Source organism: Aythya ferina (assembly GCF_964211825.1).
Source record: "Aythya ferina genome assembly, chromosome: 11".
NCBI lineage: Eukaryota > Metazoa > Chordata > Aves > Anseriformes > Anatidae > Aythya > Aythya ferina.
Window position 1 is genome coordinate 6,970,546 of NC_140307.1, and position 16,321 is coordinate 6,986,866.

General features: G+C 45.0%; 1 protein-coding gene across 11 annotated transcripts in view; it reads left to right on the top strand.

Moving 5' to 3' along the window:
- AKAP13 (A-kinase anchoring protein 13) overlaps positions 1-16,321 on the top strand; it is a 217,359-nt gene that overhangs the window by 79,073 nt on the left and 121,965 nt on the right. For all 11 annotated transcript variants that reach the window (XM_084532068.1, XM_084532064.1, XM_084532070.1 and 8 more), the window contains one exon: positions 8,503-8,799. In XM_084532068.1, the coding sequence (XP_084388194.1) occupies positions 8,503-8,799 (297 nt within the window). The remainder of the gene's footprint in view (positions 1-8,502; positions 8,800-16,321) is intronic.

The window sequence follows — 16,321 nt, forward strand, 5'->3', positions numbered from 1 at the left end:
CAGATTTTAACCAAAACTTTGTCCTTCTCCCAGCCTGGAGCTGCTTGCCTTTACCTCCATGCAGCAAGAGGAGTCGCGCATCCCTAGGATGCTGCAGCTGCTGGAGGGGCGAGCAGGGCTCTGGAGGATGAAAGGAGGGCTGAGTTGTAAGAATGGAGCCAAGCCCCTCCACCAGCCCTCCTCAAACCTCCTCTCATCCCTTCTGGCTTCGCAGCTCTTCTCTCATCCTCTTCCCAAGGCCTCACAGCTCCATACAGTCCCCAAGGGCTTCAGACAAAATCCCCCAGGGAGCAGGGGTTACAGGGGAGCTGGTGTTCTGCTAAAGCTAATGTAAAGACAAAAGACTGATTATTTTTTTTTGTTCTCGACTTTGTCAGGAGTTTTGGTGAAGTATGGGGGTGTCAGAAGCAGAAAGGGAAATGATTTGATTACATCTGGTGCCAAAATTAAGTAGAATGTTTTAGCAAAGCTTTCAAAGGGAAATCACATTTAAAAAAGAAATCTCGACAACTCAAGGTGGTTTTAGATGAGAAATTAAGGAAAATGAAATGGAAATATAAACTGTCAGAATACGTCCTAGATTTTTGCATGTGAAAATTCTCCATTTCCTGAAAGGCTTACCTAAAGAAAAGCATACAACAGCACTCAAATGACTGCAGCATTTTATATAATTACTGGAGCAACCTGCCTCTGCCTTATCCTGTCTTTAGCATCAGCTTTAAACTTCGGATAGATAAAGTTAACAGTGCTGCGCAAGTATAAGCTTTTTATTTCACAATAAAAGAAAGGATATCAGATTGTAAATGTATGGGAGCAACTTCTCCTCAGAGAAAATGTTCAATTAAGACATTAGATTTTGCACTCTGTTTGCTAATTAGCTTGTATCCTCTGTCAGCGTGCGGCTCCCTGGCTGATGGTGTGCCCCTGGCAGTGCTGCTCGTGGGATGGTGCTGTGGAGCCTCCCACGATCAGTGCCTTAATAATTAATGAGTTGCACAAGTTAATAAGGAGAGAGAACGGGCTTTTGTTTGCCCATGGCTTATGTTAAGAATTTCTGGGGTGGCTGTGCCCCCTCTCTGCAGCACTCGCTAGAGCATCTCTCGAACATTGTGTTCAGTTTGGGGTGCATTTCCCCACGCAGGGAAGATGATTAAAAATGGTGCTGTTATTTTACAGGAGTGTAAGTTTACCACATGCAGCTGTCAATCTGCAAGTATTGAGCTTGAAGTGAAGGCACCTTGAATTCTGACAGCCAGGTGCATGTGTGTAGGAGAGTCTTTTGGACAGGAAAAGACTATAAAAGTGACATAAAAGTAAGGAAAAAACGCTCGCTACGGATGCAGTAAGATTGTGACTCATACTATAGGAAAAAGAGAGGCAAGGATTGGACCCGAGAGGCTTCAGGGGTGTCGGATGTGTCCTGGTTTGCTGCCTTGTTTGTATTATCAACAGAATTTAGCAACTCCTAGTAGGGACATCGAGAGGAGCCCAGCATAGTCGTTAATTCTTTATAGATAATTAAGTGCGTATCGTTTCAGCCTCGGTGCCTTGAGAAAGGCACCTGAATATGTAGCTAAATGTAGATTCAGAAATCACTCAAGGGATGGAATAATACCCGTGGTTTTGCACTTGCTCTGACGGATGGGCTGGGTGGTTACAGGTGGTTCTCCTGCCCCACTAGTGGCTGTGTCAGGAATTTAGGAGAAATAGTTTCCCCTTGTAAGAGACAGGTTCTCAGATGATCTGATCGTTCATAACTAAAACATCAAAACAATCTACTGAGTGGCAAGAACCGGGCAGTGAATTTTTTGTGTGCTTCCAATTGCTCTTTTGCCAGACTAAGAACAAATCAGGTTGTATCCTATAACTAAACTTCTGTTTGCCTTAGTGAAAAGGTACCAAAACCTGATTTTACTATTGCTTTACAGTGACTATTAAGATGCTTCAATTTCCAAATGATCTGGTTCAAATTTTCCATAATTTAAGAAGATTTCCACTCTACCAGAGCTACTTAGGAGTTGAGCAGAACTATTTCAAGCACTTTCATCGGGCTCTTCCCCTGTTAAGGTCCATCCGCGTGGCAGGTGGAAATGCGGTGGCACTGAACCTTTCTCTCCTTTGGATATCATTAATTACCAAAGCACGGCCACTGCATTTTGGGAATTAAGAAAATACCAAAGTGTAAGCAGGGAAGGACACGGAGAAGTGATAGCACCTCTGCTGCTGTGGCTAAACTGATGTTGCTGCTGACATGATGCAGTCCTTGTTACTGTAGTGACTAAGCCTGCTGTAATCACTAATACAGTTTTCTTTCCAGCATCTCTGTAGGGTAGGGAGGGTAGTGGAGACACTGAATGGCCAAGCAAATGGCACATGGTGCTACAGAAAGTCTGTCAAAGCAAGGAAGTGAAACTTGATTGCAAGGCAGCAGCCTCATCTCCTGCCTCTGCTTCTGGAGCAGTTTTCTCCCCCCCCCCGGAAAACAAAAATAAATGAAGCCTCAAAGCATGGTCTGGCAAACAAAAGCAGAGAAAAAGCACGACCTCATCCCCATTTTCTTGAGTCAAAAGCCCCAACTGCAGTGTGCAGCAGGGGCAGCTCAGGACCAGCAAGCCGTTGGGCAGATTTAGGGAGAGCTTCCCCAGACATGTTTGGAGGAGCTCACATAAAGAAGCCTGTGGTGCTGCGAGCTGGCGTGCTGCAACTGTGGCTGCATCATCTGGCACGGGTTTGGCTTTGTGCTAGAAATGTGGTAGCTGGGAAGCACCAGGGAGCCCAGTGGAGCAAAATAGGGAGAGACAGGTACTGTAGGTGCTGTAAATGCAATGCTGCAGCAGCTCGTAATCAGACCAGGGACGTGAAGGAACAGCACGTCTGTAAGCCAAGTCACTGAAACAACAGCTAAGGTGATCCTGCGTGGTGTGATGCTGTCCTGATGCATTATATGGCCACGAGCCTTCTCAGTGTAACACCTTCACCACTTTTTCTGGTCATCTGACCTCAAAAGTTAGGGGATCCTTGCCTGGATTTCAAAGGGAAGGAGAAGCACCATCAGAGGCACAAGGTTTCCTGCAAGAGTGCCCGGCTGCCAGCGGTTTCCCCAGAGCCATAACCCTCCTGTGAGCTCCAGTTGGCCCAGTCCCAGGCAGCTTTCTGTCCAGGGTGCAGCTCGGGTGGAGAAGCAGGTTCTGATTTTTATTTATTTATTTATTTTTGTGGTTCTGAATTTGTATAGCTCTTTGTTTTTTTTTTTTTTCCCTTCCTTCCTTTCTGCTAGTTGAAAGGGTAAACTGAAATTAATTTCAATTAGTTTGGAAATATTTTCATTTCAAACTTCTATTTTACTGTGAAATCCTTTACATATGTTCATGCTTTATTCTCTCCTACCACAGACTCTGTTTTCCCTGAGGAAACGACTTTTCATAGAAAAAGCTATATTTCATGAAGTACAATCTTTGTATTGGTAGACCAAAAGGGTAAACAACTTGCATAACAAATGACCACTTGGCAGTACCAGTTGTGGATTTTAAAATACTCTTAATTATGAAACAAAAAAAAACTAAAATAGAATAAAACAGTGTAGCCAAGAAGACTTTTTGCAGTCCATCCTCTTTGGTGTACTTAATTGCTCTAGGCAGCGCAATTAAAAGGAAATGATGCCAGTTCGAGATGACATCAGTCACAGGAAAAAGTGATTGAATCTGCATTGAAATTATTTATGAGGTAATGTGTGGGGTCTTACACTTCTTCAGATTTTTAAGAACCTCTGCAGCATAAAGGACCTTAAAAAATCTTTCTACGCTCTCCATATGAGTAGCACAGAGTTTAAAATGAAAAAAAAAAAAAAAAAAAAGGCTCCTGTCTGTCACTGGTACAGTGCCTATGTATTTCATAAGGTCTTTTGTGATGCAAGGGGGAATACAGTAACTGTAAATCCCCTACACACTTCAAATACAGGCTCTAGTTTTCAGAACTAGAGTTTGGGATTTCTGAAGGAGAAAAGAGCTCTTTCTCAGATGGCCATAGGAGAGAGATCCCTTGACTTGCCTGTCTACAAGCCACCAGATGGCAACATCTAGTGGATGCAAACACAAGCTGTTCCAGGGGATTGCTGCCTGTCTTCCCTGTCCTGCTTTTAAACCTCCTTGTGAGATGTCTTCAGGCTCAGCCCCACCATGGTAGCTCCGAGGATGCAATTAGCCCAGTGGTCCTTAGTCACCTACCAGGCAAACCTAAACACATGCTTCCAGCAGGGCTTTAAATAGCCGCCCAGGCTGGGGGCCCATTGTCTGCTATCTCAAACGTGAAGTCTGAAAATAGGGGGTTTGGACAGGATTTCCACTTTCAGGGCAGTGGGAAATGAAATCATGTTTTAGTAAGAGCTCTGTTTAGCAGCGACAATGTTTTGTCTCCGTGTGTGCCTCGTTTAGTGGTGAGAAGCCTGCTAAGGGTCCCGCTGCCACCCTTTTAACCACACCCCAGGTCGATGACATGGTGTCCTTTGGCCGGCCAGGTCTGTGACCATACATTAACCTGTCTGCCAAGCCCTCACAGCTCCGAACCTCCACCTTTTATCCTCCTCGTTGTTTTGCAACGTTATTGCGTGGAGGAGGCAGCGCTATCGGACCCATGCATCTCATCTGAGCAGGGATGAGCACAGAGAGGCCAGAACCCCGCGTTCCTCACTTTTTGTTGTTGTGCATTGCCCAAAGCAAGTTTCACCGAGTGGCCCGGGAAGGAATTCCGTAATTGAAGAGCTGTTGTCTTGCTTTAAACAATTTTTAAAGTATGGGTTTATGTGAAGATGAGGAATTCACTTTATCATGACAGAAGCAACCTCAGCGCCCATTGCTGCATAGACTGGAAAGTTTTAAAATTTCTGTATTTTTCCTGCAGTTTGTTGGCACGGTAGTAGCCAAGTGCTTCTAAATTTGGAGCAACAATCTGAGGAGAAGGAGAAATGGGGTAAAATGCAATAGAGGAAGAATTAGGGGGTGGGTGATTCGACTTTTGTCACGGTTAGGCTAGCACAAAAATGATGTAACTTTATACTGTGGCAAAAACTGTACGAAGAAGAGAACAGCATGTAGCCTGAGACATCAGCGTGGTAAAAACTCTGCCGTGTTTGTTGGAGGAGGTAAAATTCAAGTTGGAGTATTGCTGGATGATAGCAGTGTGGCCGTGGTCACGATTTAGTCATTTGCTTTTGCTCTTTTGGCCGGGGGTCCGGGTTTCTGGAGGCGACCGAAGGCAGTCAGCGTTGTGCGGCGTTGCAAACCCAGTTGCGCTCGAAAGCTCTGAGATGTCTCTTGCAATTTGTGGGTGCACCCACGTGCGTGATTTATTCAGCCCCCTGCGTTTTTCAGCCTTCTAAAAGGCAAAGCTTTGCAGACAGCCTATAGATAGGCTCGTCATTCACCCTGACGCACCCGGGTTTTTCACCTCTGTGGTGAGTCAGAAGGGTTTTGTTCCTCTCCTGGAGGGGAGCGCAGCGGCGGGTAGCCGGCACCCTGGTGCTTGTGGCACCCCGTGCTAGGAGAAAACCCCGCTGTCTGCCTGCTGGAGCAGAAAGGAGACAATTCAGAGCAATAGCCTTCGTTCCAGCACTGCCCTGAGCTCCTGCTGATCTTGGGCAAGTTACTTAACCTCGTAAAAACAGCTTTGGGCTTGTTGTGCAGATGATAACCACTTATCTCCTGAGAGTGCCAGAAAGCTGAGCTCACTTCTCCTAACGCTGCTCGACGTGCTCTGGGAAAAGGGGCTGTTGAAGTTCAGCTGCTGGTCCAGGCGCAGGAAGCAGGGCTTTGATGTGGACAAAGCCCGGCCCCACCAGCGGGTCATGCAGAAGGTCGTGTGTGCGCGCTCGGCTCTTCGGGCCCTTTGCTTACGACGTCCATGTAGCTGTTTCAAAGCAGGGGGCAGAGACCTCTTGAGCAATCGTATTTAATTGCTCCTCGTTCGTTTGAACTGCTTGCCAAAGTCAGAACCTGTCCCAGACTCTTCCCCCCCTGAGCCTGACATCTCCTCGGATGCGGGGAAGGAGAACATCAAAGCGGTGTGAGGGGTTGCCCTTCAGAAGAGCATTCCCCAGGGCTTGGCAGGATGCTCGTTTGATCCCATCAGATGGACACAGATTGTCGGCTCTGTCACCTCGTTTTCAGGGCCGCATTAGGTGCTGGTGGGAGTTAGGAGAGGTTGTCACCTCCGCTTGTGTCGTGTTGAATGCTCCTGCATTTATTTTGCAGGAGCCTAAATTGCATTTCCTTATATTTGCTGCCAGCCTGGCACTTCACCTGTGCCCGTTTAAGGAGACCACGTTTCTTGACTGAGGTTTCTCCAGTTGTTGTCATGACTGAGCTCTTGCTGCCCCACAGAAGGGTTGTTTGGCTTCATCACAAGGAAGCAACCGTCCTGATGAGTTTCTCCATCACTGCTAGCTGGCCGTGTTTGCCTCCAGCTTCAGTCCTGAAGGACAACCGGCTTCCTGGCAGAGTGGCTGCGTTCTAGGGTGTTGTGCAGATGGGATTCTTAGGGGAATAGAGAAAAATAGTTTAAAAAATAAAAATAAATATCAAAGGTTTAGTTTTTCTCATGCTATTAGGCAATCTTTTATTAGGATTTTTTTTTTAACTTTGCATTCTAGAGAAGTTGCACTGCTTTGCATGAGGGACAGCCAAGTTCACAGCCCTTGAGTCAGCTTTCGTAGGATAGCACGGTGCTGTTCATGCTGCCTACAACTTGGGATTTTGTGGAGGTTTTAAAAAGTGCTAGTAAGTCTTACTATCTCCTTATTGTGATACTCAAAGGAAGATGAGCAAAGGGATGTCAAGTTCTGAACTGCATTAAAGGGAAATTCCCCCAAAATTACACCTTCTGCCTTGAGTATTCAAGGTTTCTGCTGTGAGGACGGATGGAGTTTGTTCATGGACCTCCTCTGGGCCACTGAGGTCTCTGCCACTGCCTGCCCTTTCAGCTGGTGACGGACTGAACTCTGAACACATGTCCATATTTCCAAGTCCTCGCTGCTTTAGGATGCAAGGAGTAACCGCATCCCGTGCTTTTCTCCAAGTGAGGCTTAACCACAGCTTCCAAAGAACAGAAAAAAAGGACTTCTCACCCTTACTCTTAGTTGTAGCATCAGTGCTAGTTTGTCTGTTCCTTCAGCTTTCACATCATTTGTCTCTGAAACATTTCCAGCTGCACTTGCTCTCCTTAGGAAGCCACACAGCCTTGTCTCAGACAATTTTGGTGCTGCCCACAGTGTCCTAATAGCAGTTTTGACCTTTCAGTTAACTTCAGGATCTCCTCTTTCAGCAGCCAAACCTGTACAGATGCTCTGTTCAAGAGCCTCAGAACAGATTTGGGAGGTTGGCTGAATGGCTGCAGAGATTAGGGACATATTTCCCTTTTGTCAGTGAAATCAACGGCAAAGGGCCCTGACACAAGAAGGAAACTTTCCCACTGACCACAAATAGGGGCTTAAATAGAATTTTCAAGCCTTTAAAAATAAATCGTCATTTTGTATTTAATTAAGTCGGGTTTCATGAATGTAGTAGGATGCTGAGGTCATGGGCAAAAAGAAGCTGTTCCAGTAATTAGTGCCGGGTCCATGCTGTTCTGGCAAAAACAGCGCTGATGTCAGGCTGACACTGGAACAAGGAGCTGTGCCGCACGGTGGGCTTGAAACATGAACCTTACTATTGAAGGGGCACGTCTGACAGTTGCCAGTGCTGGCTGTGTTGGGCACATAGTATATTTTTCCTTTTAAAATTGCCAAATATCTTTTTTCCTCCTCTAAACTTTATTTTTTAAGCTTCTGGGTCAGTTAAAAGTGTTGCCACTCCAAGGCATCCTTTCTCTGGCTTCCCCTGCCCTAATTAAATAAAGCTACCGAGCTTCTACCCGTCTCTTGTTTGGCAAATATGGCAAGTGGCCATTTCCAGGTTTTTATTTAGCAGAAGCAGCTTAGTTTACTTCTGTCTTTTAGGCTGTGCCCTCCTAGTGATTGCTGCTTTGTAGGTCTGTGTGTTAGGTGGCATCGCAGTGGTTGTCGTCCGAGCCAAGTGCTGGGACAGCTTTTGGAGCAGGCAATTTCATGGCACCCGGGTTCTAGTTTCTGGTGAGTTCTTGAGTCCTACGGAGCTGGAAAAGAACTTGTCTGACCTAGCTGGTTGGACCATTAATTTCATTGGTGCATTGGCAAAATCTTTACTTGAATTACCTAGTGCTCTTGAATTTGCTTGTAGCTGATCAAAAATAGTCTGGTCAGATCAGAGCTGCTTTAGATATTTATGGATTTAGATTGCAACAAATAAAAAGAGAGGAATTACACATTCCTTTTAAGATCTACAAGAAATACTTGTCTCTGCAAATATATGTAAACTCCCAAGAAGGTATTTAATATAGAGTTGTGACCCTCAATAACTCACGCTTATCTGATTTAATGTAAAGAGCATGTGTGATTCTCTCTCCTATACCATTTCCCTTGGTTTTATTTTGCAGGCCATGACTGCTGTGAGACGGTGAAGGTGGTACTTTGTGCCTCCAAAGAAGGCCATCCTATTCTGGTCGTGGCAGAAGAGAGTTTCCAGTTCATCCAGGATGAAGCCTACGACGCAGCCCAGTTTCTGGCCACCTGCGCAGGGAACCAGCAGGCACTCATCTTCACCCGCTTCTTGGACCGGTCAAGACCACCTGCTGCCGACGTGGACTTTTTGGATGAGAAAGTGGCTTTGGCATTTCGACACCTGAAGCTGCCAGCAGAATGGAACGTGCTGGGAGCAGACCAGTCCCTGAACGGTGAGGAGCATGGGGGCATGCATGAGATGGGGCTGGGAAGAGAGGTAAAAAGTCATCTGCTTTGGGAGCCATCCACATGGCTTTCAAAATATGCATTGGTATTCGTTCGCAGAGGTGGGACATGATGTACCCCGTGTCCTACTGCATCTTCTGTGTCCTGTGCTTTGCACTTCAGACACCCCAAAATGCAGAAAGCACCGATGTTTCCTCTGTGTCTTCTGCTGTAAAATAGAGCACGCTGTGGTAAGAGGTCAGTGTTGTAACACCCACCCAGGTGGGGATCCCTTTGTGTCTTTGCAGTGCTGTGCGTGCATCAGCATTGTGCTTCTCAGCTTTCCTGAAAGAAATGGGTCTGTGTAGGAACCGTAACGTCCTGGGGAATATTAGCCTTGTGTCACAGCCTCAGCACGTTGATGGATGGTGGTTTTACAGCACAGGTGCAGAGGGATGCGATATGTGCAAAATGCATCTTGTGTCTCTTGGAGGAGCTGGCTGCCTGCCTGTGGGCAGCACAGTTGGTGTGCGAGCACCCCGAGGCTTTGTCCAGCATCCCTGGTTGTACGGCCATCTGAGCGAACACAGATGTTCCCCAAAGTGAGCCTGGATAATTTTGTGAATAAAAGAGAGTAGAAGTGGGAAAGCCCGACTTATATTAGCCCTCAACCACAGCAGTGAGGGCTACTGAGCTTATAAATAAAGGTTAGTGCTGGCCCAAAGTCTGTGATAAATGCAAAATAGAAGAGTGGGAGCATTCGAGGTGCTGTAGCATGTCCATAGCCTTGGAGATCTGTTGGTTTTATCACACAGGAGCTTTAAGGAAGCATGGTGGGGCACTGTGGAGCTGGTTCTAGTGCGTACAAATTATTGCTGTGAATTTTGGGAGTATTTTGGCAAATAATTTAACGTGGCTGTGGGGCACCCACTGTCTCTTATGGGATACACCAGCATGAACACTGGAAGAGGAGTGGGACGTGGTTTGTTCAGCACAGAGGCTGCAGTTCTGCTTGCCCTGACGGGGTTTTCTGCAGGAGTTTTTTTTTCTGCTTTCTTTTTCTCTGATTGTTTTTGTAAACATGAATGCATGGGCAGGCAGCTGAAGCAGTGTTAGCAGACATTCAAAGATGTGATCATATTTAGTGGTTTCTGGATAGAAATTCTGACGCTGTTGTCTGTTTACCAGCAGATAAACACTTGGTAGTTTTTTCCTGATGTTTCTTTTTGCATTTTAAAAAATTGTGATAACACAGGCATTTCTATTTTGTTTAAGTGATGAAAACACAGTCAAAGACTGACAAAGCGCTGTTAATTAATGAACATTTCCATTGAAGCTCTTAAGTGTTGCTGACTTTGCAGAAAGGCCGAGATCTACTTTTTCTTTTTGACTTTGGTTACTCTTAGGAAAATCAGTACTTAGGGAAATCAGGCCGTAGGGTTTCCACTGATTTGCTCAGCATACACTTACGTGCCTGAAAGGCAGGATGGTGTGGGGCTGTGAATGCTAATGGACCCGAGCAGCATCTGTTACATCTTACAGTGAGGAGGGGGAGCTGAGCGTTTTGGCATCGTGTGCGAGGTTTCTGGAGGCATGCGTTCGTGTAAGGGAACAGACACCATGACAGGAAATGCAACTTTCATCTGAGAGCTGCTGCTCTGAACTGTTCCCGTGCAGGGACTCCTTTCACAAGTAACCGTGTAAGGGCAGCTTGCTTATGACTTGCTCTGGTTTTCATCTCCTGACCAGCTTTTTGTCCGGAGGCAGATTTATCTGGTGGTTCGTTTTCAGTGAGCTAATTATGCACGGGGAACTTGGGGGAATTCTTGTGATTGTGACAGGAAGGATTTGTATGTATAATCATCCTTTTGGTCACGTAACCCTAATTTGGTGGAACAAGGTGGAAGTGATGTCTCTGGTTCATGATGGAGGACTGCTTTAGGAAAAGCTGCTCTGTGGTAAAACACAACGCCCCTCTCTGGTGGTGCTTGTGGGTTAATTTGGGGTTTGGAGAGTAAAAGCATAGCACAGATTGAAACTGTGGGAGCACGAGAACAATTCTGCGTGCTCTGGCCTGTGCTCATGCAGCGGGCCAGCCCGTCCTGCATTGCATCACTACCTACAACAGTTCCCCCGATTCATATTTCCCATTTTGCTAAATGTCACCGCCAGATACTTCAAGTAAACTTCTCGAAGGAGAAAATACTATAGAAATGAGAACAAAAGAGAATGTCAGATCCCTTCGTGAAAGATTTTCGCGCTGCCTCTCAGCTGGCATGTCTCTATGGGCTCTTGTGGGCTGCAAACAAAACACTGCTGTTCAGCAAAACCTCTGAAAGCAGGAGCGAGCGGCAAGCCTCAGCCAGCTCTCTGGGCATGGCAGCGTGGTGGGAAGCACTGTTCGGACGTGGCAATTGCTATAAAACACGTCTAAAAGGGCATGTTTTGAAGGGCTGGAGTCTAGAGACAGGTAGGAGGTTGTGGCCTTTCTGCAGGACGAACTTGGGTACATGCTGTGGGGTTGAGCACGGCTCGGTGCTGGTTTTTGGGGAGGGGTTGGCTCCAGGCAGGGGCTTCCTTCACCCACTCCAAAGTCTTTCAGCAGAGGACAGTGAGTTGTCACACCCCAAAGGGCAGAGAGGATGCTAGAAGTAACACTTAATAAGGAAAAGTGCAGGATTGCTCTGCAGCAGAGCTATGCAAGAATCGTGTGCTTGCTTATGTTTTGGTTGCCAGACCAAGGCCTTCATTCTTTAAGGGTTTGCCATTGCTCAAGATTAAAGGCATGGTGCGTTCTTATAGCCAAATTGCTAAGAACACATTGTTTCAGCTGCGGGTTAAAAATACCTCTAAAATTATTTAAAACTGCTAGAGGACGTTTGCAAACATTCCAGTGGAACACCTTTCTTTTTTTTTTTTTTTTTTTTGTCCATAACCTACCTAATTAGCTGTTTCCATTCAACAAGAGAACTTTGTTTGGTCTCTGTAATCCCAGTAGTCTTTCACACTAGATTTTCTTTACATTTATTTCTTGTCATCTCTTTAGACATCATTTTCATTAAAATAAATTGAAAATAAAATCAATGTTTCTTCCTGTGTTGCCATCAGAGCATTGTCAGAAACCCAATATGTTCGTTCGCAGCATTCTCACTTGCTTTATTTTCACTGGTCTGGAAGAGCACAAGTTTTTGTTGCTTAAAAGGAAACTGTCCCCAACTTAAATGCATTGAGCAGTGTTGATTGATCTAAGCAGTAATTTAATTGAATTTGATTAACATTGCTCAAAAACAGGATTTATTAATTAGTATTGCTCTGGTACAATGTAAAAGGCAAAAATAATCTGTTACCACATTCCCTTGTTCATCACCTATAATTCATTGAAGTAGATTCATTTGGACCTCCGTAAGCTCTGAATGACCCTTTGTGCCAAATTTAGCCCCAGACTGTTTTTGTAGGACTTGGACTTTGATGACAAGCTTTTTGTTCAGCGTGGAGCAATACCCAGCCTGGTCCTACCAGCGACCGACAGCGATGCTCGTGTGGTGGAGGGCAGTGGTTGGACCTCGTGAATCCCTGATGGAAAAGCGAGTTCAGAAAACAGAATCCTTTTGCTGAAAGTGTTTATCAGTGGTCTCACCTTACAGCTTTCCTTGTCTGCTTTTCTCTGGGAAGGTGATGCTCTTACCCAAATTTCTCGTTTCTAATTCTTTGCCTTCTGATTTGACCATGATTTAACTTGAATAACGTTTCCCACTAACAATTTTCTTATGGAGAATTTCCTCATTAAAACACATGGCTATGTATAAAGCCTATTCTCAGGCTTTCCTCGTGTCAGCTGCTCTTGCTGGGTGTAGCTGGGTTTCAGGGCATTTTGTTCAACACTGTTCCTGAGTGGAAGGATCTGACTAGAAAGCAGAGGAGGAAGCTGTGGAGTTTTGGTCCTTTTCCAGTAGCAGTGCTTGTTTACCATGTTTTTGCTGTCTGGTTTGGTCTTAGGATGTTGTACATCTGACTTCTAAATTGCCTTCCTAATCTCCACTTCTTTCTTTCCTCATTCTCCACAACCCCACCTGCAGTGTGGGATACTCAGGGTGCAGCCCCCTACTTGCTACTTGTAGAAGACCTCAGAGAAGCCTTCAATCCTTAGTTTAGAGGAAAAGACCCCAGGAAGACTTGCAGTAATTCTGCATTATGTCTGTTTATCCACAGATACAAAATATTTTACAGAGAATGCTAAGCTGTTGTTGAGCTAGTAGTGGGAATTTGGGAGAGGAAAGTACAGGTCCTGTACTGAACCAGGGGTGGGAGCACCTGAGTTCCCTGATGCCATCAGGGAGCAGGCAGAAGACTCATGACCATTTGGTTGGATGGTCTGGACAGTGAAAGAAAGCCTGACATGTGCTGAGACCACAGAGGATGGAGGAAGCAGTGCTGTAGAGTCACCTAGGTTGGAGCAGACCTTCAGGATCATCGAGACCAACCAACCTGGTGCCCTGTCAGTGGGGCAGCAGCATGGCCTTGCCTTGCAGGGACCAGACAGGGCTTTCGCTTGGGCAGACGAAGGCTTTTCCAAATCCAGAGAGCATCTGAACCCCTTGGGCACAGGTATCCAGCCTCTTCCCTGCATGCTGCTGCTGCCCCGGGGCCACGGTGTCGTCAGCGCTCTGCTCTTCCCCCAGCCCTGCTCCAGCCCTTCCCGGGCTTTGCCCTTAATTCTCTGTCAACCTGTGTGAACTCAAATGGCATCCAAAAATGTATCTCAGACTCTCCGTAATTAGGGATTGCTTTTGTTACCATGGTGTTCCAAACACGGCATTACTTTCAGGTGCTGTATAATCATGTCAGTCTTAATTATTGCAAGTGCACTGCAACTTTCTAAAGAACGTGGTCGTTACTGTTGTTAAGGGTAGGGTTATTTACTGTTCCCAGTGACATTTGGAAGGCTGTTGTTAAAACCAAACAGATGGTTACACTTTATATCTAGAAATCAAAATTTAATATGTATTCTGAGGGTATGTGCAAGATAAATACAGGACTGTAATTTTCTATTTTAAATTATTAAAGAGAAAATAAACTAACTGGAAAATGAAAACAGTATTTGGAGATAGAAGTAATGATTATGGCTTGTTTGTGTTGCAGCAGGGAAAAAAGGCAGGAAAAAAATTAGGGAGGATCTAAGGCTCAGGTATGAAGAGCATACAGAGCTTAATCCGTGAGTTAGCTATCACCAGTAAACAGATCGCTTTCAAAATTCCTTTTAGGAAACACTGTCCGTTCAATTTAGTCATCAAAATAAGTGGTGAAATCCAGACCTGTGGTTACGATCGTGGCGGTGTGGGCTTCTCAAGAGGGTGCTTTTTGGAGCGCTGTGACGATCGGCCTGGAGAGCGAGCCCTTCCCCTGGGAGCGCGGGGAGAAGCCGGCCCTGTGATGAGCTGTGAGATAGCCACAGATGCGGGTGGATAACCAGGAGGCCATCGTACTAGATAAAACCTGTAGCATCTCTCTGGCTTTAGGAATGCAGCTGCTGACGTCCTCAATACGTATGGCTTCCCAGAAGCACTGAATAATAAACATCCCTGTGCAATACGTGCTTCTTAAGAAATAGAGCTCTGCGAGCTCGCCAGGTAGGAGGTCGGTGGAGAAGAAGTTGCTTTGCCCCAGTTTGGAATAGTCTGGATTGCATTGCAGGTTTGATAACTTTGCACCAAACCCAGCAGGGTTGTAGTGTACGGGCCACCAGGATGAAAGATCAGAAAGATCCCTACAGAATACAGAAACAAAGTCTGAAGAGAGAAAGTAACAAAGCCTTCCTAAAAAGAGAAAAAAAAAGAAACCTGAAAAAAGCTTTTTAAAGCTTTCCAGAAGTAACTAAAATGAAATTTGATTATTAGGAGCTAATGTTTTTTTCTGTTGGAGCATGTTACGGAGATGTGGCTGATGATGTTTTTCTGACATAAAGCTTTAATCTGCTCATCTCCTGCACTCCTTTTATAGTTTCTTCTTGATTGCTTTCGGGGTAACAGTTACTAGTGTTCTTTTCATTGGGCTTTGTATTCTTTCCAGTCTGCTTCCCACCTTTCTCTCTGCCCTCTGATAAAGGACTGTATATAAGAAATCAGCATGACCTTTTCTGAGCCTACTGCATGAAGTACTCTGTTCACCTACAGCACTTGATAAGATGAAAAAAAAAATCTTTTCCATATCTAAATTTAATGCCCTCTGCAGTGGAAAATGTGAAGCAGAAAATGCTTGTTCTTGCTCAGCCAGTGTCTGAAATGTACTGCTCAGTCTGTGGCTGAGAAATCGTTGGCATGAGAGTGTTTCTGTTCCCTTAGATATTAGTGGGAATGAGGACATGAAGATCCTTTGGTGTGCTTTGAAAAATTTATTGTTTATAAGACTAAAAAAGAATTACCCACACATCGTTTTATTAACTGAACTCGAAACTCCAAACACAGTGGCTTCGCCTTGACCTTCCTTTGGTACTCATCTCTTGAGCCTTCATGCGGAACCTCGGCATAAAGTGACAGCTTGTTTCTGCTCTCTGCTCCCTGTGCTTCTCAAGGGTTGAGCTGAGCACTGAGAACATTTCCAGCCAGAAACAAAGAGAACAAAGTTTTGAGGCCAGATTTGATGGTAGATTTCAGAATTGCCAAGAATATGTGATTTCATTTGAGAAACAAGTGAAGGTCACCATCCCAGGAAGATGAGTGTGAGATTCTCTGAGCTGTTCCCGTCCATGTCTCTCTCTTCCTCAATGAGCTGTCTCTGCCTGTGGAGGACAAAGTGAGCAGTTTGGTGTGGCTAACTCTAAATAAACAACAGGTTTCAAAAAGGAATAGTTTATTATTATTATTACTGTTCTTTAATCAGGATTAAAATGAAAGTTTTTACTTAAGGAACAGTTTGTGTTCTCAGATGTGTCATAACCAAACTGCTTTTTTTCCCTCTTCAATGCTTTTTTGTTTAGTGATAATAGCACCTTAAACTTTAATCCTTTGCAGTTAGCAAAGTACATTTGATGTTCTTCTACAGATTTTTTTTTCCTTAGTTACCCAGATAAACTGTCTGTTCATGTGTCACAGCTGCAAAGAAAAATACATAAAAATAATACATCTAAAGTCTTCTGTTTTGCCAGCTGGATTAGAGTGCCCTGCCATTATGGGACAATAATCATATGTTTCAACTCTTGCCTATTACTAGGAAACGAGAAAGGAACAAAAACAATCTTGGCCTTTCCAGTATCGTGTGTCTTGTATTTCCACAGTTTCCTAATTGCAAGAACCTTTTTGTTGACATTCAAAGAACGGCCATTTTAAGATGAGAAGCTCATGCTTGACGTGTGGTAGGAGAAAAAGCTCAGGTTATTGCTTGTTAAAGCTTTTGTTGTTCTCCATAGCTGGAGCATGCATTTTACATCATGCCAGGACGCTGCAATCATCGGCTAAATTTCCAGCGTCCCGTGGTACGAGCTTCATCCTTTCAGAGGTAGTGTGGCTGTAGGGTTGCTGCCCGGCTCCCTCTCTT